The 23,136-nt window shown below is 35.3% G+C and overlaps 1 protein-coding gene across 5 annotated transcripts in view; it reads right to left on the bottom strand.

Annotated features, from left to right (window-relative positions):
• The window catches only part of LOC121408365 (neurogenic locus notch homolog protein 1-like), a 153,774-nt gene that overhangs the window by 77,931 nt on the left and 52,707 nt on the right, over positions 1 to 23,136 (bottom strand). Inside the window, exons 23-41 of one of the 5 annotated variants that reach the window (XM_041599815.1) lie at positions 20,992 to 21,105; positions 20,044 to 20,157; positions 19,621 to 19,746; positions 19,027 to 19,146; positions 15,831 to 15,947; positions 12,594 to 12,710; positions 11,122 to 11,244; positions 10,389 to 10,505; positions 9,858 to 9,980; positions 9,060 to 9,176; positions 8,453 to 8,575; positions 7,387 to 7,506; positions 6,121 to 6,249; positions 5,417 to 5,533; positions 4,946 to 5,065; positions 3,673 to 3,801; positions 2,970 to 3,086; positions 2,499 to 2,618; positions 1,536 to 1,658 (exon numbers count right to left, since the gene is read on the bottom strand). In XM_041599815.1, the coding sequence (XP_041455749.1) occupies positions 1,536 to 1,658; positions 2,499 to 2,618; positions 2,970 to 3,086; positions 3,673 to 3,801; positions 4,946 to 5,065; positions 5,417 to 5,533; positions 6,121 to 6,249; positions 7,387 to 7,506; positions 8,453 to 8,575; positions 9,060 to 9,176; positions 9,858 to 9,980; positions 10,389 to 10,505; positions 11,122 to 11,244; positions 12,594 to 12,710; positions 15,831 to 15,947; positions 19,027 to 19,146; positions 19,621 to 19,746; positions 20,044 to 20,157; positions 20,992 to 21,105 (2,286 nt within the window). The remainder of the gene's footprint in view (positions 1 to 1,535; positions 1,659 to 2,498; positions 2,619 to 2,969; positions 3,087 to 3,672; positions 3,802 to 4,945; positions 5,066 to 5,416; positions 5,534 to 6,120; positions 6,250 to 7,386; positions 7,507 to 8,452; positions 8,576 to 9,059; positions 9,177 to 9,857; positions 9,981 to 10,388; positions 10,506 to 11,121; positions 11,245 to 12,593; positions 12,711 to 15,830; positions 15,948 to 19,026; positions 19,147 to 19,620; positions 19,747 to 20,043; positions 20,158 to 20,991; positions 21,106 to 23,136) is intronic. The other 4 variants (XM_041599816.1, XM_041599818.1, XM_041599817.1 and 1 more) reach the window with 4 other exon arrangements.

Raw genomic sequence — 23,136 nt, 5'->3', positions numbered from 1 at the left:
ACTTTTCACTTATACAGTGCGTCCCAGAAAAAACGAAACCGAGATTTAGCGATCATTTATCATTACTTAATCATAAATAAAATAGACAAATGACCTACCAATTTCAAGCTTAGAATCTCCTCTTTCATCTGATATTACTTAGATTATTTTTCATTCACGCATGAGTGAGCAAATACAATTTGAAGAAAGGATATCAAAAACTCATTTGGCGGGTGGTATCTGGGTTTCAAAAGGAAACCCACATTTTTGAACAGTTTAATATCTCCTCTTTAATTTGATACCTAAATTACAGAAAATGGTCAAGAAATAACAAAGTTCTGGTCATTTGAAATAAGGGTTGAATTTCAATAATTTCATAAAATGAAGAGGTTCTCCAGGCTGGCTTTCAAACTCACTCGACACTCCGTTTTGTTGACGATCAGCCATGCATTAAATATTTTGTTCACCATGCGAAAGCTTCTGTGGGAGACCGGTGAAAACACGTTTATCTCATAAAATTATGGAAATACAAGCCTTATTTTCTGTAATTGAGGTACCAAATTAAAGAACAGATATTGAACTTTTCAGAAATGTGGTTTTCTTTTTGAAACCCAGATACCCCCCGCCAAATGAGTTTTTGGTATCCTTTCTTCAAATTGTTTTTGCTCACCCATGCGTGAATAGGAAATAACCTAAGTAATATCAGATGAAAGAGGGGATTCTAAGCTTTAAATTGGTAGGTCATTTGACAATTCTATTTATGATTAAGTTATGATAAATGATCGCTAAATCTCGGTTTCGTTTATTCTGGTACGCACTGTAGAGAAAGAAAGATCCAGCTTTCTTCGAAATTGTTAAAGGGGGGATCCTGATTGGGTAAGTCAATAAAAAAATGAATATTTTTTTAGCAAGGACGAATTCCGAGTGACAATGTTCTCCAATCTGACACAAGAAGGAATGCGATTAGTTACCGATACCACACCAATCCATTAAACGTATAATGTTACAATCACAAATACGTATTTTTTTGTAAAAAAAAAAAACCCAAACAAAACTCGACATACCGTCATCACAAAACTCTCCCGAGTATTCAATGTGTTGTTATTTTATTTTATCCATGAAAAAAATCCGGAAAGCGTGATATCACCAACAATTGTGTTTACATGTTTTGAAAGAGGCATTGGAACTTGTGTTTCTCTACGATTACAACTCAAACAGAGTGCAATATTCACATTCACCTTTGGCAAGAAGGATTCTAAAAATCTATAACTGCGCACAAGAGGCATACGAATATTTCTGTTTATTTATGAAAATTAGCCCAACCATGCTCACTTAACCAACAAACTAAGAAAAAAAGATAATAAAACTACCCATATTGAATGACCGATGACTGAAAACAACAAAATCTAACAAATGATTTGACATAGTTTTAGAGTTTTAAGTGATGTTTGGTTTTTTAAGGAACATGAAAATAATACAAATGCAATATTCATGGTAATATATTGAAAATATATTGAAAATAATAGTGAATGTTTATAGGAAGTAGTTATACAAACCGGTTTCACAATATTCTCCCGTGTATCCAGTGGGACATTGACATGTGTAGTAAGTAGAAGAACCGTTTACAGGGATACATGTAGCGCCATTTTGACAGGTATTGTTATCACAAGGGTCTGTTTCTACAAGGTTAGAGACACAGTGATATTATACTATGTTAAAACTATAAAAACTAATGTGGTTACAGAAGAATAAAGACAGTTCTAGGTAGCACTTTTCACTAATAGAGAAAGAAAGATCAAGCTTTCTATGAAAATGTTAAGGGGGGGGGGGGTCCTGATTTGGTAAGTAAAGAAAAAATGAATATTTTTTAGCAATGACGAATTCCGAGTGACAATGTTCTCCAATCTGACACAAGAAGGAATGCGATTAGTTACCGATACCACACCAATCCATTAAACGTATAATGTTACAATCACAAATACGTATTTTTTTGTAACAAAAAAAAAACCCAAACAAAACTCGACATACCGTCATCACAAAACTCTCCCGAGTATTCAATGTGTTGTTATTTTATTTTATCCATAAAAAAAAAATCCGGAAAGCGTGATATCAACAACAATTGTGTTTACATGTTTTGAAAGAGGCATTGGAACTTGTGTTTCTCTACGATTACAACTCAAACAGAGTGCAATATTCACATTACCTTTGGCAAGAAGGATTCTAAAAATCTATAACTGCGCACAAGAGGCATACGAATATTTCTGTTTATTTATGAAAATTAGCCCAACCATGCTCACTTAACCAACAAACTAAGAAAAAAAGATAATAAAACAACCCATATTGAATGACCGATGACTGAAAACAACAAAATCTAACAAATGATTTGACATAGTTTTAGAGTTTTAAGTGATGTTTGGTTTTCTAAGTAACATGAAAATAATATAAATGCAATATTCATGGTAATATATTGATAATATATTGAAAATAATAGAGAATGTGTGGGAAGTAGTTATACAAACCAATTTCACAATATTCTCCAGAGTATCCAGTAGGACATTGACATGTGTAGTTAGTAGAACCAAGTACAGGGTTACATGTAGCGCCATTTTGACAGCTATTGTTATCACAAGGGTTTATTTCTACAAGGTTAAAAACACAGTGATATTATATTATGTTAAAACTAGAAAACTAATGAGGGCACGGCAAAATGAGTTCTAACGGTTTTGATAATAGAGAAAGAAAGATGCAGCTCTCTTCGAAATTGTTATGGGTTGGGGGTCCCGCTTTGGTAGGTTAATCATACGAACCTATTTGGATAATTATTTAACAATGGCAAATTCCGAGTGACAATTTTCTCCAATCTGACTTAAGAAGGAACGCGATTAGTTACCAATTCCACAGCAATCTTTTAAATGTCTGATGTTACAATCACAAATACTTATTTTTTGTAAAGATTATCAACAACAAACAAAAAACAAAACATGACGTACCTTCGTCACAAAACTCTCCCGTGTATCCAGGAGGACAAGTACAGTTGTAGTTTGGGAAAGTATCAGGGTTACAGGTAGCACCATTAGAACAGTTATTCCCGTCACAGGGATCTAAGGCTGTAGTAAATATATTATCGACCATGTTTACGTATACATGTATCTTTAATTTCTATTTATCTTTTTTTTCTCCATGAAAGAAATAGTCCGAAAAGTGTGATAAGAACAATTATATCTTAATCTTTCTTGCCCATCTTAGTTTCACATGATTTGTTGTGAATATCAGAGAAAAACGTAACGGAAAGGGCAAGGTTGGAAAAAAATTGTCGGATGAATTGTAGTCGATTTGAAGGATATCTGGTAATTTTTTTATATAATTAATAATCTAAATTTAGTAAAAATAGAGTTAGGCATAAGAACTTCCATTTCTCCAAGATATTAATACAAGGACATATATTTCTACTAAAATAGAGTACAATATCAAAATTAGGCTTGGCAAGATTTTGAAATCCGTGACTCCAAACTAAAGGATTAGAAAAATATTTTTAAAATTATTAAAAGCAATCATAACTAATCGTAATACAAAGATAACAAAAAGCCAACAGAGAGAGGACATATCCATACCGAAGGATCGATGACTGAGTAAAAGCATCTAATAAATTATTTGATATAATTTTCAAGATTTGTGGGAAGTAGGTATACAAACCAGTTTCACAATATTCTCCCGTGTATCCATTAGGACATTGACATGTGTAGTTAGTAGAAGAACCGTTTACAGGGTTACACGTAGCGCCGTTTTGACAGCTATTGTTACAACATGGACATGGGCCTATTTCTAGAAGGTTAGAAATAAAGTAATGACAATAATAAGGCTGATATTGACAGAAAGTACAATCTAAATGATATCGAAAAGACTTATGGTAAATGATTGAAGTATATCTGATGGTAAAATCCAAACGACAATAAAACCACATGGCAATAATGACAATTTGAAAGGGAAATACTAATGGGTAACTTTTTTAGTGAATGTACCTGGCCGGTGTAGCATCTATGTTTCCCTTCGGCTTTTTAAAACTTCCATTATGACGTGTGAATACCAAAATGTGTTTATTATAGTCCTGCTGATAACACGTGTATCTTTGTTTGTGTGTGTGTGTGTGTTTTTTTTTTTTTGGGTGGGGTGGCTTCGAAAAGTAATCGAGATGAATCTACCTTTGCCACAAAACTACCCCGTGTATCCAGGAGGACAAGTACAGTCATGGTTTGGGAAAGTATAAAGGTTTCAGGTAGCACCATTAGAACAGTAATTCCCGTCACAGGGATCTAAGGCTGTCGCCAATACATTATTAACCATGTTAACGTATACCTTTTAGTGTGTGGTTATTCCTTTTTTTCCATGAAAAAATCCGAAAAGTTTCATAACAACAACAGTTGTAAAATTTCTAATCAATTTTTGTATCACTTTATTTTGATGTGAATATTATTGAGAAAAAGGAACAGAAAGGACAAAGTTGGAAAACTGAACTTATTCGTGGATCAATCAAGTCGGTTTGAAGGATAGCGGATGTTTTTTATGTATTGATAATCTAAAATTGAGTTGAAATACAGTTAAGCATTGAAACTTATGTTTCTCCAAGATATTAAAACAAACAGAGTGCAATATTCAAATTAGCTTTGGGAAGAAGGATTGTGAAATTCTACAATTGCGTGGCTACAGACATAGCAAAATTATTTTCTAAATTTATGAAAATCAATCATAACTTACCCTACTTCTACTACTAATGTAAAACAAAGCAAACTATTAGTGGTCATACCCATATTGTACGATCGGTGATTGAAAAAACAACACATCTAATAAATTATTTCATATAATTTTAGAGATTAAGTAATAATTCGTACTGTAAGGAAAGGGGAAACAATACTTATTTATCATGATCATCCTGAATAAATGTAAATGTGTGGGAAGTAGTTATACAAACCAATTTCACAATATTCTCCAGAGTATCCAGTAGGACATTGACATGTGTAGTTAGTAGAACCAAGTACAGGGTTACATGTAGCGCCATTTTGACAGCTATTGTTATCACAAGGGTTTATTTATACAAGGTTAAAAACACAGTGATATTATATTATGTAAAAACTACAAAACTAATGAGGGCACGGCAAAATGAGTTCTAACGGTTTTGATAATAGAGAAAGAAAGATGCAGCTCTCTTCGAAATTGTTATGGGTTGGGGGTCCCGCTTTGGTAGGTTAATCATACGAACCTATTTGGATAATTATTTAACAATGGCAAATTCCGAGTGACAATTTTCTCCAATCTGACTTAAGAAGGAACGCGATTAGTTACCAATTCCACAGCAATCTTTTAAATGTCTGATGTTACAATCACAAATACTTATTTTTTGTAAAGATTATCAACAACAAACAAAAAACAAAACATGACGTACCTTCGTCACAAAACTCTCCCGTGTATCCAGGAGGACAAGTACAGTTGTAGTTTGGGAAAGTATCAGGGTTACAGGTAGCACCATTAGAACAGTTATTCCCGTCACAGGGATCTAAGGCTGTAGTAAATATATTATCGACCATGTTAACGTATACATGTATCTTTAATTTGTATTAATCTTTTTTTTTCTCCATGAAAGAAAGAGTCCGAAAAGTGTGATAAGAACAATTATATCTTAATCTTTCTTGCCCATCTTAGTTTCACATGATTTGTTGTGAATATCAGAGAAAAACGTAACGGAAAGGGCAAGGTTGGAAAAAAAATTGTCGGATGAATTGTAGTCGATTTGAAGGATATCTGGTAATTTTTTATATAATTAATAATCTAAATTTAGTTAAAATAGAGTTAGGCATAAGAACTTCCGTTTCTCCAAGATATTAATACAAGGACATATATTTCTACTAAAATAGAGTACAATATCAAAATTAGGCTTGGCAAGATTTTGAAATCCGTGACTCCATACTAAAGGATTAGAAAAATATTTTTAAAATTATTAAAAGCAATCATAACTAATCGTACTACAAAGATAACAAAAAGCCAACAGAGAGAGGACATATCCATACCGAAGGATCGATGACTGAGTAAAAGCATCTAATAAATTATTTGATATAATTTTCAAGATTTGTGGGAAGTAGGTGTACAAACCAGTTTCACAATATTCTCCCGTGTATCCATTAGGACATTGACATGTGTAGTTAGTAGAAGAACCGTTTACAGGGTTACACGTAGCGCCATTTTGACAGCTATTGTTACAACATGGACATGGGCCTATTTCTAGAAGGTTAGAAATAAAGTAATGACAATAATAAGGCTGATATTGACAGAAAGTACAATCTAAATGATATCGAAAAGACTTATGGTAAATGATTGAAGTATATCTGATGGTAAAATCCAAACGACAATAAAACCACATGGCAATAATGACAATTTGAAAGGGAAATACTAATGGGTAACTTTTTTAGTGAATGTACCTGGCCGGTGTAGCATCTATGTTTCCCTTCGGCTTTTTAAAACTTCCATTATGACGTGTGAATACCAAAATGTGTTTATTATAGTCCTGCTGATAACACGTGTATCTTTGTTTGTGTGTGTGTGTGTTTTTTTTTGGGTGGGGTGGCTTCGAAAAGTAATCGAGATGAATCTACCTTTGCCACAAAACTACCCCGTGTATCCAGGAGGACAAGTACAGTCATGGTTTGGGAAAGTATAAAGGTTTCAGGTAGCACCATTAGAACAGTAATTCCCGTCACAGGGATCTAAGGCTGTCGCCAATACATTATTAACCATGTTAACGTATACCTTTTAGTGTGTGGTTATTCCTTTTTTTCCATGAAAAAATCCGAAAAGTTTCATAACAACAACAGTTGTAAAATTTCTAATCAATTTTTGTATCACTTTATTTTGATGTGAATATTATTGAGAAAAAGGAACAGAAAGGACAAAGTTGGAAAACTGAACTTATTCGTGGATCAATCAAGTCGGTTAGAAGGATAGCGGATGTTTTTTATGTATTGATAATCTAAAATTGAGTTGAAATACAGTTAAGCATTGAAACTTATGTTTCTCCAAGATATTAAAACAAACAGAGTGCAATATTCAAATTAGCTTTGGGAAGAAGGATTGTGAAATTCTACAATTGCGTGGCTAAAGACATAGCAAAATCATTTTCTAAATTTATGAAAATCAATCATAACTTACCCTACTTCTACTACTAATGTAAAAAAAGCAAACTATTAGTGGTCATACCCATATTGTACGATCGGTGATTGAAAAAACAACACATCTGATAAATTATTTCATATAATTTTAGAGATTAAGTAATAATTCGTACTGTAAGGAAAGGGGAAACAATACTTATTTATCATGATCATCCTGAATAAATGTAAATGTGTGGGAAGTAGTTATACAAACCAATTTCACAATATTCTCCAGAGTATCCAGTAGGACATTGACATGTGTAGTTAGTAGAACCAAGTACAGGGTTACATGTAGCGCCATTTTGACAGCTATTGTTATCACAAGGGTTTATTTCTACAAGGTTAAAAACACAGTGATATATATGTGTGTAAAAATAATGAGGGCACAGCAAAATAAACGGAGTTCTAACACTTTTGCCAACAGAGAAAGAAAGACCCTACTTTCTTCGAAAATTGTATTGGTTGGTGGTGCTGTCTTGGTCAGTTGACCATAATTATGTGGATACCTCTTTAACAATGACGAATCCCGAGTGACAAATTTCTCAAATCTGACACAAGAAGGAAAACGATTAGTTACTAATTCCAAAGCAGTCCTTCAGATGTATGATGTTACAATCACAAATACAGATTTTTTTGGGTAAAAAATCATCAACAAAACTTGACATACCTTTATCACAAAACTCCCCCGTGTATCCAGGACAAGAACAGTTGTAATTTTGGAAAGTATCAGGAATACAGGTAGCGCCATTAGAACAGTTATTCCCATCACAGGGATTTAAGGCTATCGCAAATACAGTATTAATCATTTTTACGTATATGTTTGTGCGTGTATTTCTTTTCTTTTCATTATATCTAAGAATTTTTTTTATTTTTCACGTTACTCCAAGATATATACATGGACATCTATTTCGACTTAAACAGAGGGTAAGATCAAAACAATCCCTGGCAAGAAGAACTTTTTAAAAATCCATATTCTAGAGGCATTGCAAAATTATCTTCTTCTTCCTTTTTTTAAATAGATTTTTGACAATGATTGTTATCCTAACTAAACCTACTACTAGGATGACAAAATGTCTAACATATAGTTAACATACCCATATTGAACGATCGATGACTGAATAACAACAAAATTAAATGATTTGATATGTTTAGAGATTTAGTGATAATTCATTGTTGAGGAAATGAAAACAACACCTGTCGTCATGATCATCTAAATGATATCTTTAAGTTAATTATATACCACGAATAAAGGTAAATGTGTGGGAAGTAGTTATACAAACCAGTTTCACAATATGCTCCCGAGTATCCAATAGGACATTGGCATGTGTAGTTAGTAGTAGAACCGTTTACAGGGTTACACGTAGCGCCATTTTGACAGCTATTGTTAGTACATGGATCTATTTCTAGAAGGTTAAATCATAATGATGTAAGAATATTATATATTGTATAAAACTTAAACGAATCGTAGGGACATCATACTATCAGCGCAGGTCGGTCTATGTATATGACGTTTAGAAAAAAATGACAGTAATGAGACTTGATACTACAAGAGAGCAAGAACAATTTAAAGATATCGACAGGATTTATGCTTAATTTTTTATTAATGAATCTGATGGTAAAATCAATATGATAATAATACCACCGCATGACAAGGTGACGTCTTGCAATGGAAATGTATATGGATTACTTGTTTGAATGTGAATGTACATGGAAAGTAAAGCGTTTAATATGGGCCTTCAACTTCTTCATTCAATCTCAAAACATGAACAAAATGCGAATGCACTTCATATTATCATGATAATTACCCTGTTATTACCAAGTATTTAAAGAAAAACATTTCTTTGTGCATATGGGATGGGTCTTTGAAAAGCAATGTGATAAACCTACCTTCATTACATAACTCCCCCGTGTATCCAGGAGGACAAGTACAGTTGTAGTTTGGAAAAGTATCAGGGTTACAGGTAGCACCATTAGAACAGTTATTCCCGTCACAGGGATCTAAGGCTGTCGCAAATACATTATTAACCATGTTAACGTATATCTTTTAGTGTGTAGTTATTTACTTTTTTCATGAAAAAAATCCGAAACGATAACAACAGCAGTTCTTAAAATTTCTAAATTGAAAAAAAAAGGAATAAAATTTCTGGTCAATTTTTGTTTCACAATTGATGTGAATATTATAGAAAAAAGGGAATTGAAAGGCCAAGGTTGGAAAACCGACTTTATTCGAGGATCAATTTAAGTCGTTTTGAAGGATAACGGATTTTCTGTAATGAATTTATAATCCCAAATTAATTTAAATACAGTTTAAAGCATTGAAACCTATATTACTCCAAGATATTAAAACAGAGTGCAATATTCTAATATTAGCCTTGGCAAGGATTGTGAAATTCTAAAACTTCGTACTAGAGGCATAGGAAAATCATTTTCTACACTTATGACAACCAATCATAACTTAACCTACTTCTACTAATACGACAAAAATAGCACACCGTTAGTGGACATACCCATATTGTACTGAAAAAACACCAAAATGTAATATATGATTTGATATAATTTTTAGAGATTTAGTGACAATTCGTATTTGAAGGAGAGGGGAAATGATACCTAACATGATCGTCTTCATGCAATTTTCATGGTAATAATATAAATGAAAGGGAATGTGTGGGAAGTAGTTATACAAACCAGTTTCACAATATTCTCCCGAATATCCAGTAGGACATTGACATGTGTAGTTAGTAGAAGAACCGTTTACAGGGTTACACGTAGCGCCGTTTTGACAGGTATTGTTATCACAAGGGTCTATTTCTACAAGGTTAAAGACACAGTGATATGTATATGTATATATATATGATTTGATATAATTTATATATATATATATATATATATATATATATATATATATATATATATATATACATGTTATGTAAAATTAATGAGGGCACAGCAAAATAAACAGAGTTCTAACACTTTTGACAACAGAGAAAGAAAGACCCAACTTTCTTCGAAAATTGTATGGGTTGGTGGTGCTGTCTTGGTCAGTTGACCATAATTATGTGGATACCTCTTTAACAATGATAAATCCGTGTGAAACACATCGGAAACAAGAAGGGAACTGATTAGTTACCGATACCAAATCAATTCTTAGATGTATGATTTTACAATCACAAATACATTATTTTTCAGCAAAAAAAAATTCAACAAAACTTGACATACCTTCGTCACAAAACTCTCCCGTGTATCCAGGAGGACAAGTACAGTTGTAGTTTGGGAAAGTACCAGGGTTACAGGTAGCACCATTAGAACAGTTATTCCCGTCACAGGGATCTAAGGCTGTCGCAAATACAGTATTAATCATTTTAACGTGTATGTTTGTGCATGTATTTCTTTTCATTTTATCTAAGAAATTCTTGTTAATTGTCGTTTCATTTAATGTAAATATTATAGAGAAGGGAACTGAAAGGACAACGTTAGCAATTCAATTTATTCGTTGATGAAATGGTTCGGTTTAAATGATAGCTGACCTTTTTGTATTAATATATAAGTTGAGATATAGCTAGGCGTAAGAACTTACGTTACTCCAAGATATTAAATACATGGACGTCTATTTCTAATAAAACAGAGGGTAAGAATTCTTCAAATCCATAGCTGCATATACAAGAGGCATAGCAAAATTATCTTTTAAAAAAATCATGATAAATATTGTTATCCTAACTAAACCTACTACTAAGATGACAAAATAGCAAACATATATTTAACATACCCATATTGAACGATCGATGAGTGAATAACAAAATCTAATGATTTGATATCAATGTAGAGATTTAGCGATAATTCATTGTTGAGGAAAATGGAAACAGCACCTGTCGTCATGATCATCTAAATGAAATATTCAAGTTAATAATATACCATGCATAAAGGTGAATGTGTGGGAAGTAGTTATACAAACCAGTTTCACAATATTCTCCGGTGAATCCATTAGGACATTGACATGTGTAGTTAGTAGTAGAACCGTTTACAGGGTTACATGTGGCGCCATTTTGACAGCTATTGTTAGTACATGGGCCTATTTCTAGAAGGTTAAAACATAAAATGATGTAAGAATATTATATTGTTTATCCCTTAAACAAATCGTAGGGACATCTTACTATCAGCGCAGGTGTGTCTATTTACAAGACGTTGAGAAAAAAATGACAGTAATGAGACTTGATACTGCAAGAGAGCGAGTACAATCTAAATGATATCGACAAGATTTATGCTTAAATACTGATTGACGTATCTGATGGTAAAATCAATACGACAATAATACCACCGCATGATGTCTTGCAGTTAAAATGTGTATGGGCGATTCCAAGAAAAAAACGGACATTTTCTAAAAATTACCAATGGCTCCATTTCAAATCTGGATCAATATTTCCAATTTAAACTAAAATGGAAGTACATGAATACAAAACGGTTTTATTTTTTTCTTAAGCATTTCCTTCAAGAGCTGAAATGTTTTATACGGTATGCATTATTAAAGCAGATTTGTTCCACTCTTGGAGAATCTGTCAATGTGTCTCTTTCAATGAAGTACCAACACCGGAATCTCTCAAAGCATGGACCTATTGTAATAGGTCCATGCTCAAAGTAATTCAGGAACGGGCCAAAAACAATTACACTCACACATTAGCAACTGTCTCTATAATTTATTTTTCTTAGTATGCAAATAAAATATAGTAATGTAGGTTATCATGGCAGGTCATCAACAACCTAGCCATTTGAATTGTAATTATTGTATGTAACAGAAGTCAATGGCATTAAGCGATGTAATTGGTATAGCCTATAACTTAAAAGAAAAGTCAACATAAGAAAGGACGCCATAGTCATTACATTCTGTCAATGATTGCATTGAACTTTCTGATTTCATATTTGGATGAAGTCCCTACATCGTTAATAAATTATTGTAGTTGATTGTTTATAAAGTTTCCTTATTGTTATATATTCTGTATCTCCATATGGAATGTTCATTATACTGCAGGCCAGGGCACCGTTGCAAAAAGTTATAAAGTGACCAGGCCAACACTGCATTGTCAAAAATAACATGTTCACAGTTATGATGACCTCAAAAGAACTTGGCTCTATTAACATCGCTATCAGAAATTATATCAAGAGAATAGCTTTTCAACGAAAATACCATCCCATCTCACATCGAATCCATCCAAACAAGCACACGAGTAGTTCATAAAATTATTAATTGGGACGCATGTTGCTCCATTCTCGCATGTGCTATTTACACATAGATTTGTTTCTTTAAGCACATAGTAGCTTATGTTTTGAGTGATAATGTACATCGAGAAACTCAAAGTCACAAACTAATTGATAAGTCTGTTTTGCTTGCCGAAAATAAATGTTGTTTGTTTTTATTTAGAAGAAACATACCTCGATCACAGAAATCTCCCATGAATCCAGGTGGACAAATACAGGAGTACTCAGGGAATGTACCAGCGTTACATGTTGCTCCATTTGAACAATTATTCTCTTCACAGGATGCTGACACTATATTTCGCAAGAGAAGATTAACATACGTCACCGATTGTTTTATAATCATGTGAAAAAGGGTAATTTGCAAGGTTTAAGGAAGGTGACGTTTCCTTTTCGTTTGTAAGATGCATGTTCACTCAGTAGGTATTGATTCACTCTTCTAATTTACCAATTATGACATATCATAGCCTATGTTCTGACGTAAGGTGTTTAATGGTATATCTACATGTATAGCCCTTTCATATTTATTCGGAATCAGCCTATACCAATCACAATGAGCCGAACGGAAGATCTATATAGTTTGGTGTGAATTGACATTTACAGCGTAAATATTCGTTTTCACATGAACTCATAATGTGTTAGATCAGTTCTGAGCATTATATGCACATCGATATAATCATATTTTGGGAACATTCAAAATATGACTTTGATCCTGTCATGCCTGTGAGAAACCATTGACAATGTCTCTTCAATGCCGGTATGAATGGTGCACGAGGTCTGGTCAAATATTCGTCTCGCGAATTCGCGAGGGATTTGAACGTTTATCAGTTCAAACGGTAAGTCCCCTAAATATACCTTTTCTCACCATCTGTAATAAAGGACTAAACCTTGTTGGACTTTGCTGATTAAACTCAAAACTGGAGAGAGTTTCATCAATATTTGTCTTCTAGCAAGTGGTCTGATTAGCTGGAAAATTTTCCCTGATTCCGATAAGCTCCGAAGCATAGTTCCTATGGTCATGATGGCAACTGTTGGATACTGCATACTTTGTCGGATAAATTTTATAATATTGGACTGGATAGGGATAGGAATGCATGGAGCAAAATCCAACTGAATAAGATCATTATCATGATTGCTGGATGAGAACATATTACTTCCTGGAATACGGAATGTTTCACAGTAGCCATTAAACAATGTAGAGATAACAATGGCCATGTATAGTATACTATAACTGCATCTTGTCACTGTCGTGATTCCTCTCCTGATCCAAAAGTCCTTCAGTCTGTCGAAGTAAGCACTTGCCTTAGCAAGTCTGGCGTTGACTTCATCGTCAATGAAATGTATGGAGAGTGTGCTGCCGAGGTAGGTGACTTGTCTACCACGTTTTGGTGTTGTCCATTTAACGTTCGGTTGGGTTCAACATTATGGCCTTCCGAGAACTGGTTGATGCAATACCTGGGTCTTTTATGTGCTTGTGGTAAGGCAAAAGATACCGCAGGCCTCAACTTGTCAACACTATGATGCATGTCAGTTGGAGGCATAGGAAGTCGTTGATAGTGTCAATTGAGACTTGGGTTTTTTCTTGAAGCCTTCCAAGGTTGAAGACAGAGCAATTAGTCCTACTCCTGATGACGATGCCTGTGTTTACATTCCTGAATGCATCTGTTAGCATGGCTAAGAACATGATGTTGAAAAGTTCTGAGCAAGGACACAACTTTATAGCCGTTGTCCTCAAGTTATGCCATCATGCTATCATAAAGTTGTTGTAAGATGGCGATGAACTTTCTAGGGCATCAATACTTCGCCATGCATGTTCTCTGGATAACCTCTCAAAAGCCTTGATGAGATCGACGTTTAAGGAGTAGAGATCAGCATTCTGTTCCTGACACTCCTCTTGTAGATGTCTAATAGCAAATACCAAGTCAACAGTCCAATGTACTTTCCAAAAACTACACTGACTCTCAGGTAGAAGGTCTTGCCCAAGGTTCACCGTGAGACAACTGAGTAGAACTTTAGCAAGGACCTTTCATGCGAATAGAATGCACGTGGATATGTACAGTAATTGCCAAAGCTTATTCATTCTGACCATATCCCGCCTTTATTATCACTAAGGTAATAGCCTTGACCAATGGAACTGGGACGATTTGCTATGTTGAAAAAGTCGCTTCAACTCTCCCTTAAACACAAACAGAATATTTCGAATTTTCCGTAATTCTCAAAAAGTATTTAGAAGTCATACATCTCAGATCGAATACTGTTCAATCCTTTTCGACATGGTATTTCAAGCGGCAATGATAAGTGGTTGTGATCAGTGGTCTTAAGCATTTGTCGAGAGACGGAAAAGACATGGGTTTGAGTCCAGCAGAACACTAATGCAACTGAGAATGGTATTTTCACACTGTTTTTATTGTTATTCATAAAACTAATATACACAAGCTTTTACACTTGTAAAATATACACCTATACTAATAATTCACGATCGTGACAACAGTTTCACAACTAAAAATAGACTGGAATGTTTTACACATTCTCGGAATTCAGTCAAGAATTTCACTGTTGTAACTCCATCATGGCGAATTATGTAACGAATTATTATTTCGGCCCATTTAGATCGTATTTTGGCCTATTCCGTTTATAATGTGAATAGGACTATTCCATTACCGAACAATCATTTACAACTGTTCTCTCAAGTACGTGTATCATTTTATTTTTTCCATTGCCGAACAATTATTTAGAACTATTCCCTTAAGCACGTTTATTATTTTGATATCTTTTATAAATATGCAATGTGAAATTAAACTAGGTTTTATTCTCTCTCACATTACCATAGCCTAAAAATGTTTTGCTCAAACAGCAACATAAACATCAAGAATAACAACAAATTATTGTGAAGTATTTCGTTATTGTGCGGAAAATTGTACAACGCCTACTTTGTACGCGAGCAAATGGGAGACTTTGTACCGTTGCACTCACGACGTACCATCCAAAATGTACCGTTGCACGGCTACAGGAGGTGACGTCACAATACGATTCAATTCAGGGAGTATCGCCTGTTGGCTAAATGCGCAGTACTGCCCAAGGTCATGTGCGCTTATGGGATTTTGCTTTGCGCTTTTAATATTTTTTGCTCCCTTTTCATAGATTACTGCAGGGAAAAACTCTTGTTTTTCATATTTTCGCTAGATTCCGAGGCGTTGTACAGCACAAACAGCGAATATTCTTATTCGTGCAATGGTGCGAGATTTCGCATTCGGTGAAAGAGACGCTCTATCATGTCTATTCAACTCAGCTAACGCCTCGTTGAATATAGCATCTTTCTTTCACCTCATGCGAAATCTCGCACCATCGCACTAATGTCTATTCGCTATTCGTATAAAATCTAATCAAGTCGAAAATAAGAGGAATTCTAATTACTGTTGCATAAGGTCCCAGAAAAACCTTCGAAACAGTTACATCGGACTGAACCGGAACCATCCGGAATAACTTCACAGGTTCCATTGTTACAAAGGTCCGCAAGATTTACACACATATCTATCAAGAAGAATAAAAAATCATTAAAGTCTTTATTATGGCAAAGATGATAATGGTGACGGCAAAATCCTATTCATAATGATAGTGGTAATAGTTATCATTATCACCATCGTCTTCGTCATGTTGACATGTTTAGTATATTACTATGATTAACATCATTTGTGAACATTAAAAACTGAAATGCGCCGATAAGTTTTAAGGTGATTCTTCCTTTCTGATACTGGGTCAAATGCATAAAAAGTAGCAATTGTTTTTGCTAGGCTTTTGCTTAGATTTAGCTTGATTACGTATGCAAGTGCTTTTGCTAGTAAGCTCAAGCTGATAACTGTCTGCTAGCACTTGATTGACGATTAATCTATCGAAAGAAAGCGTAAAAATAAGGCGTAACTTTTGCTTGTGCGTTCATGCTCTTTTTTCTCAAAATCCGTTAGAGCAACTTTCAGGAGCGTTTGCCCGATCAGGGCCTCCACGTTTTTAATGTTTATGCAGAGAGCAGTGGCGTACCGTGGGTCATGGCATAGTGAGCGCGCTCAGTTGTCAGGTATACTGATCTAATAGAAACATTTTAAGGACAGTGCCATTGAACAAATATGTATCTCACTGATCAAATAATGCGAGCGCGAAGCGCGAGTGGAAAATTGTTGATATTCAGACCTAAAAGGGACATTTTTGTAATCATGATACGTACCTGTTTCTCAAAACAAAGAATGCGAGCGCGAAACGCGAACAGAAATTTGTGTATACATTGATCCCAAACAAGGATATTTTAAGGACTATATTTTAGGAATCCATTAAGAGTATACATATCTTACCCTAGTCATCTAATGCAAGTGCTAAGCGCTTGCTGATTCTGTTAGAATTACATCTAAACACATGAAGCACTTTTTTAGTCATTTTAATCATGATTATCATACGCATCTAATTAATCAAATATTGCGAGTGCGAAGCGCGAGCTGAAAATTTGGACATTCAGATGTGATTAGGAAATTCTAAGGTTTGTTTGTAGGAATGCACTAAGACCATACGTATTTCACTTACCAAATGATGCGACCGCGAGCTGAACATTTTTCATATTCAGATCAGAAAAAAGGACATTTTAAGGACTGATTCTAGGGATTCATGAAGAGCAGACATATCTCACCAATCCAGTAATGCGAACGTAAGTACGGACGGGAAATGTAAGACCTTAAAATGGGGCAATCACTTCAAGTAGTCATGAAAAAGAAGCATACGTCACTACATTATATCACTTAAATTCCTTGGTCTGGTACGTTTGAAGAGTGTTGATCGATTGCAAACGATCGCTACTTTAGTCCCACGTTTATTTCCGTGTAATTGTAACATCTAATCCACAAGAGGGTGCCAAACACGTAGAAAAATATGTTCATGGACCGGCTGGTCAATATATTCATCGAAGGTGGACCGGCTGGGAAAATATATTGATTTCGATCATATCACGTGACGCGCTATGGACCAATCGCCCTTGGCTAGGCTCTCGGCTATCTAATATAACAATAACTGGAAGTGCGAGTAAATATCTTTGGTGTATATTGACTTAAAAACAGGTTTTCGTACAGCAGGATTATATATCTCGTTAAACAGGCAATGCGAGCACCCGAAACGATATAGACATAGGCCCTGAGCAAATGGTAACACTTTGTAATTCGGAAGGTTCGCAATTCCGAAACACGTAAATTGCCTATACCTCGATGTTCGTTAATCCGAAAACGTAAAAGGGTTCGTTAATCCGAACATTTGTGGCGCTATTCCAAAGGTTCATTATTCAGAAGGTTCGTTAATCCGAAAACGAAATAAGGTTCGGTGTTCCAAAGGTTCGTTAGTCCGAAAACGAAATAAGGTTTGTTAATCATTACGTTTTCGGACTAACGAACCTTCGGAATTACGAACCTCACTTTGTTTTCGGACTAACGAACCTTCGGAATTACGAACCTTCGGAAATACGAACCCTCGGAATAACGAAGCTTCGGAATTACGAATGTATGCGGAGCAAGTTACGTTTCATAAGGTATGAAAAAATGTTTCTTATGTAATGTAACAAAATATTGTTATTATGATATGAATTTAATTAATGAACAATAACTTTTCCCCGTTTTTTGTCAGCCGATGGGGGGGGGGGAGGGGCACGTGCCCCCATGCCCCTACCCCCCTAGTTACGCCACTGTGAGAGAGAACCCCAAGGTGTGAAGTAGCCTGCGTGTACATTTTTTCTTCCTAGTAAATGAAAAACTGAATGTCTATTATAAAGTTATTAATTAGAAATAAAAGTTTGACACCACGTATATTAAATGAAAAGAAGAGAAACGGTATTTTGCACTGCGACACCTTTCCAATTCGAGTCTCGTCTTTGGCATGTGAGTCGTTTTCGCACCAGTGTGACGTTGCTATTGTTCAAATCGCTAGCAGTTGCTTGGCTAGCAATTGCTTGTGCTTGAATCAACTGCTACTTTTTATGCATCTGACCCACTGTTTAGGCTAACTAATTAGTATATAATTATGATGAATAAAAAAAACAACACCACGTTCACTTAGCATTCGTGGACGGTCACATGAGCTAAATGCACGTAAATATATTCAATCGTCAACCTTGTGAATACCTCAAATATTTGTTCATAGGATCATGAGTACCTGATTCCAAAAGCAAATCATAATTCAGTGATTAAATGACCAACCCATGATTTACCTGTCTGAATACGTCTCAAAGAAAGCAACAAGATTGTGACACTCTCACGGCAAGCAATACAGGTTTAATCTACCTTAATCTACACAACGCAGTTTGCAGACTCGTACTTAACTGACAAAATTGCCCACTGGAACAAACTCACAAGGGAAAGTGCCAATTTAAACAGCACTGAAGTCTTCAAAAGTACATTCAAAAGGCCTCCTTAATCCAAAGGCCAAAATTTAAAAATAATACCACCACTCTCATCAACCCCGAGTCGGGAATAAACTAAATTTAGTACCAGGTACAAGGCTTTTTAATCCACAAAATAATCCTCTCCAACTCTCTACCTCCTGAAAGAACCCAATTGCCTAAACGTTTCGCATTAGAAATACCAACCTGTTTCACATCGCTCTCCAGAAAATCCCAGCACACAATCGCACGAGTAGTTCATAGAGTTAGGCATTGGAACACATGTTGCTCCGTTTTCACATGTGTTATTAGCACACAGATCTATTTCTACATGAGCATATGACAAAAATGTAGAAGCATGATAAGTTATGCAATGGGAACTGTTAAAATAATGTACATATTATACTAGAGCAGTACAAAATTAAATTCGTTTAGTATTCATGTCGTTATCCAAATAAGCCCTAACTCCTTCTAAATACATGCACTATATGCAGTAAATAACCTAAGCCAAATGGACAGAATGTATTAGAAATTAAATATAGAGAGTGATGAAATGTAGGCATGTGACTAGCAAATGCAATGAAACAAAAGGTGTTAATTCCTGGAATTCTTAAACGACTTGGCTAAATCAATCCTTAATTAGTACGCAGTCCAGTGAAACCGACTCCAAAACTACCGATGGTGTGTCATTGAAAAGAACCTTATATTTGGTCCGCGGCCTGGAGTCAGTCTCACCAGTGTGTCAGTGACATAACAATTTGTATAAATGTGGAAAGTGAATATAAGAACGACTATACAAACCCATAGTATCACAATCATCTCCGGTGAAACCAGTAGGACACTGACACGTGTAGTTAGTAGTAGAACCGTTTACAGGGTTACATGTAGCGCCATTTTGACAGGTATTACCATCACAAGGGTCTATTACTAGTACGTTATAAAAATAAGTAAGAACAAATGTAAGAAAGCATACCGAGACATTAGCAATGACTTCAAACAAGCTTATTAACAGTAGGGGGACAAGGTATATTGAACTGAACTCCTTGTATGATTGGGACACGTATGACTCGTCTTTTGCTCTCTAATTATCCAACACATGAAATCGTACGATGTTCGTCCGTATTGTAAGCACAAGTGTAGCCACCTACGATGCATTCAATAAATCGTAAAATATTCCATCGTACGATGGCCGTAACAAATGTAAACGAGGCATTATAAACAGACCTATTCGACATCTCTCTCCAGAAAATCCATCCGCGCAATCACAGGTGAAGTTGAACGTGTCTGGGACGGGAATGCAGGTAGCCCCGTTTTCACAGTTGTTGTTAACACATTGATCTATATGTAGGCAGAAATAATTATGCGTGGCAAAGCGTTAAAGGGAATAGGAGTTATGAAATCTAGTAAGATAACATTCAATTGTGTGTATTATGTTTAATCTATTTTTATGTTATTATAGTTATAGTATATAAGTCAATGCAAATATACTTCTAATAACGTGCGTTAGAAATTTCAGAAAAAAGTAGAAAACTAATGAGGATTTTCTAAGAAGGATAACTACTTAAAACGCCAACATGTTTCACATCTCTCTACCCAGAATTCGATCACACACTCACACGAGTAGTTTATAGAGTTAGGCATTAGAACACATGCTGTTCCATTCTCACGCGTGCTATTAGCATACAGATCTATTCCTATATTTAAGTATACAAAAAATGATCATTATTCTGAGATAAATCTATTTACATAGAATAAATGTAAGTGTGGTTGGGAATGTGTGTTGTCCGTGTGTTGTTGATCACGGGTGGCGCAAGGACACGTTGACAAACGGGTGGCAAGACGATCTAAAGGATGACACCAAAATCTAGATCTATATCCTATTTCAAACTTTTTTTTAATTCTTAAAAAAAAACAGACGCTAAAGACAACAAGAGTTATTAAATTCAGAAAGACAACGTACAATGTTTACGTTCAATATAGTATTATCTTATGTTATTACAGTTATAGTATGGTCTACCACAATCTATTGCACATTATTATCGACTAAATCCATCTCAAATGGCTTTACTGATAATTACAAAATCCTATAACTAATATGTGAAGATTACAAGCATGACCGTGTTTTGAACGACTGAGGATTTTCTAGGAGCGAAATATACATGATTTACCAACCTGCTTCACATCTCTCTCCCAAGAATCCGATCGCACATTCACACGAGTAGTTCATAGACTTAGGCATTGGAACACATGTTGCTCCATTCTCACATGTGTTATTAGCACACAGATCTAGTATACAAAATATAATCATTCTCGGATAAAACACGTCGACAAATTTGGGTATGGTTGGCTGTGAGTATATGTGTTGATTGCGTAATCACGGGCAGCACAAGGACAATTTGATAAATGGGTGGCGCAAGACGATCTAAAAGATGATGCCAACCATAATGCTCATCATATGCTCTTATGCTCATAATAAGTGGATTGAAAAAATACCTATTCAATTTTTTTTTCATTCTTGGAAAATCAGAGGAGGTAGTCCCTCCGCCAGAACGCCAAGTGCGACTTCGGCCGCTGGAGCAGTAGGTATCAACTTCTTGTCCTACTTGCGCAGTTATCATAAGTTGCTTCATCAGAGTGGATCTAATAAGAGCCTCAGTACCAAATCGTGCGGAGGTGGTACAGTCATGTGTAGCTGGCACTGAGCGTCGATCCCATGTCGATTCATGGACGGCGAGGGGCGGGGACGTACCCCTCGAAATATAACAACTGCACAGCAGCCTATGGCAGGAGTCATCTTGCCCTTCCTCCCTTCCTTGCGCTATATAGAAAGACTAAAAGAAAATAAAAGCTGCACGCTCTTACTATAGTCATTGCGACTCATGCAGACAGCTCAACCACCGTGGAGCAGCGAAAGATTTGCACATTGCTTCATTATTAGGGCGATCATTTTTGGATGCGCAGCATGGAATGGAGCACCTTTTCGTCGGACAGACGATTTCAGCTGTTACATCGCTCTTAATCTCCAAGTTACATGCGCTATGTTTTTTTTTTTTTTTTTTTTGGGGGGGGGCTCTTGCCGGCTCATGCTCAGCTAAATGAGCGTGCATATACTGCGTACGTAGTCATCAATGAGGTGACGTATTAAAACGTGCGCGTTTAGTAGCACCAAATCATTATTTTAGGCAGTCCAGTGAAACCGACTCTAAACCTTCCAGTGGTGTGTTCTCAATTTTTAAATTTGATATTGCTGATTGACAAAAGCGATTGAGTATGATTGTCCATTTTTGTTTCTCCTTCCATGCATGGTCCATCTAACACTGATTCTATTTTTGGTAACTACTGAACTTCCTTTTCCCAAATTGGGAAGATATATCACCAAGTTTGGAACTATTGACAGGCGGAAGAATAAGGGCCATTTTACTGTCTCAAGCGTTAAATTTGATCATGTCAATCGCAGTCTTTAAAAAATGCCGTTTTTTTTAAATGAGCCGGTCGAGGTACCCTTTTCTTGTCAGATATGGAATGTCAGATATCTTTCCTATCCACTGGTAATAAACATTCGACCCTTGAATTCTTATTTTTCATGATTTTCTTTCAAATGCCACTTTAAGTTTAACACAAGAGTCTTTGGGAAATGTTTTCGGCCTGTGCATCTGTGTAGTTAGTAGAAGAACCTTTTGCAGGGTTACATGTAGGCCACTTTGACAACTATTGTTACTGCAAGGATCTATTTCTAGAAGGTTGAGAAATAAAATGATGTAAGAATAATAAGAAATGATGGTAAGAGAGAATAATTATAGCGACACGATTACTCCAATAAAAACTTAATCGGTAAAAAGGAACGAAACCCGATCTTTAAAGTTTGCGATAAATCCAAGCATTTCCTTAAATAACGTGTTACACCATAAGCAGGGGATGTCATGATGTTGCATGAAAAATATGACATATTTCACCTCGGTCACCGTGCTCTCTCCTAAATAATTAGATTCAGAATGGATACTACGTTACAGGCGTATCCCGCCACAAGCCTCAGCTTTTAGGGTATACGCCTTCTTCCTTAAACCTAATATGTACATATTTATATTTTTTTTAAACAAATTGATTTATGTATGAATTTATGTTATAAAAAATGTACTGAAATGGAAGAAAATAAATGTTTTATTTGAATTGAGTTGGAAGTAGATTTAGATAGCAAGGTTACCAAAATTTAAAGGACAAGTGCATGCGGCAAGAGGTGTTAAATTTGAAATGTCTTGATGTTCAAGTTCTGACTGAATATTTTGGTAATGAAAATCCAACTTTGCAATTTATCTGGAC

This window comes from Lytechinus variegatus, chromosome 2 (genome assembly GCF_018143015.1).
Source record: "Lytechinus variegatus isolate NC3 chromosome 2, Lvar_3.0, whole genome shotgun sequence".
Taxonomy (NCBI): domain Eukaryota; kingdom Metazoa; phylum Echinodermata; class Echinoidea; order Temnopleuroida; family Toxopneustidae; genus Lytechinus; species Lytechinus variegatus.
The sequence above is the reverse complement of the archived record's forward strand: the minus strand, read 5'-3'. Positions and strand labels throughout refer to the sequence as shown.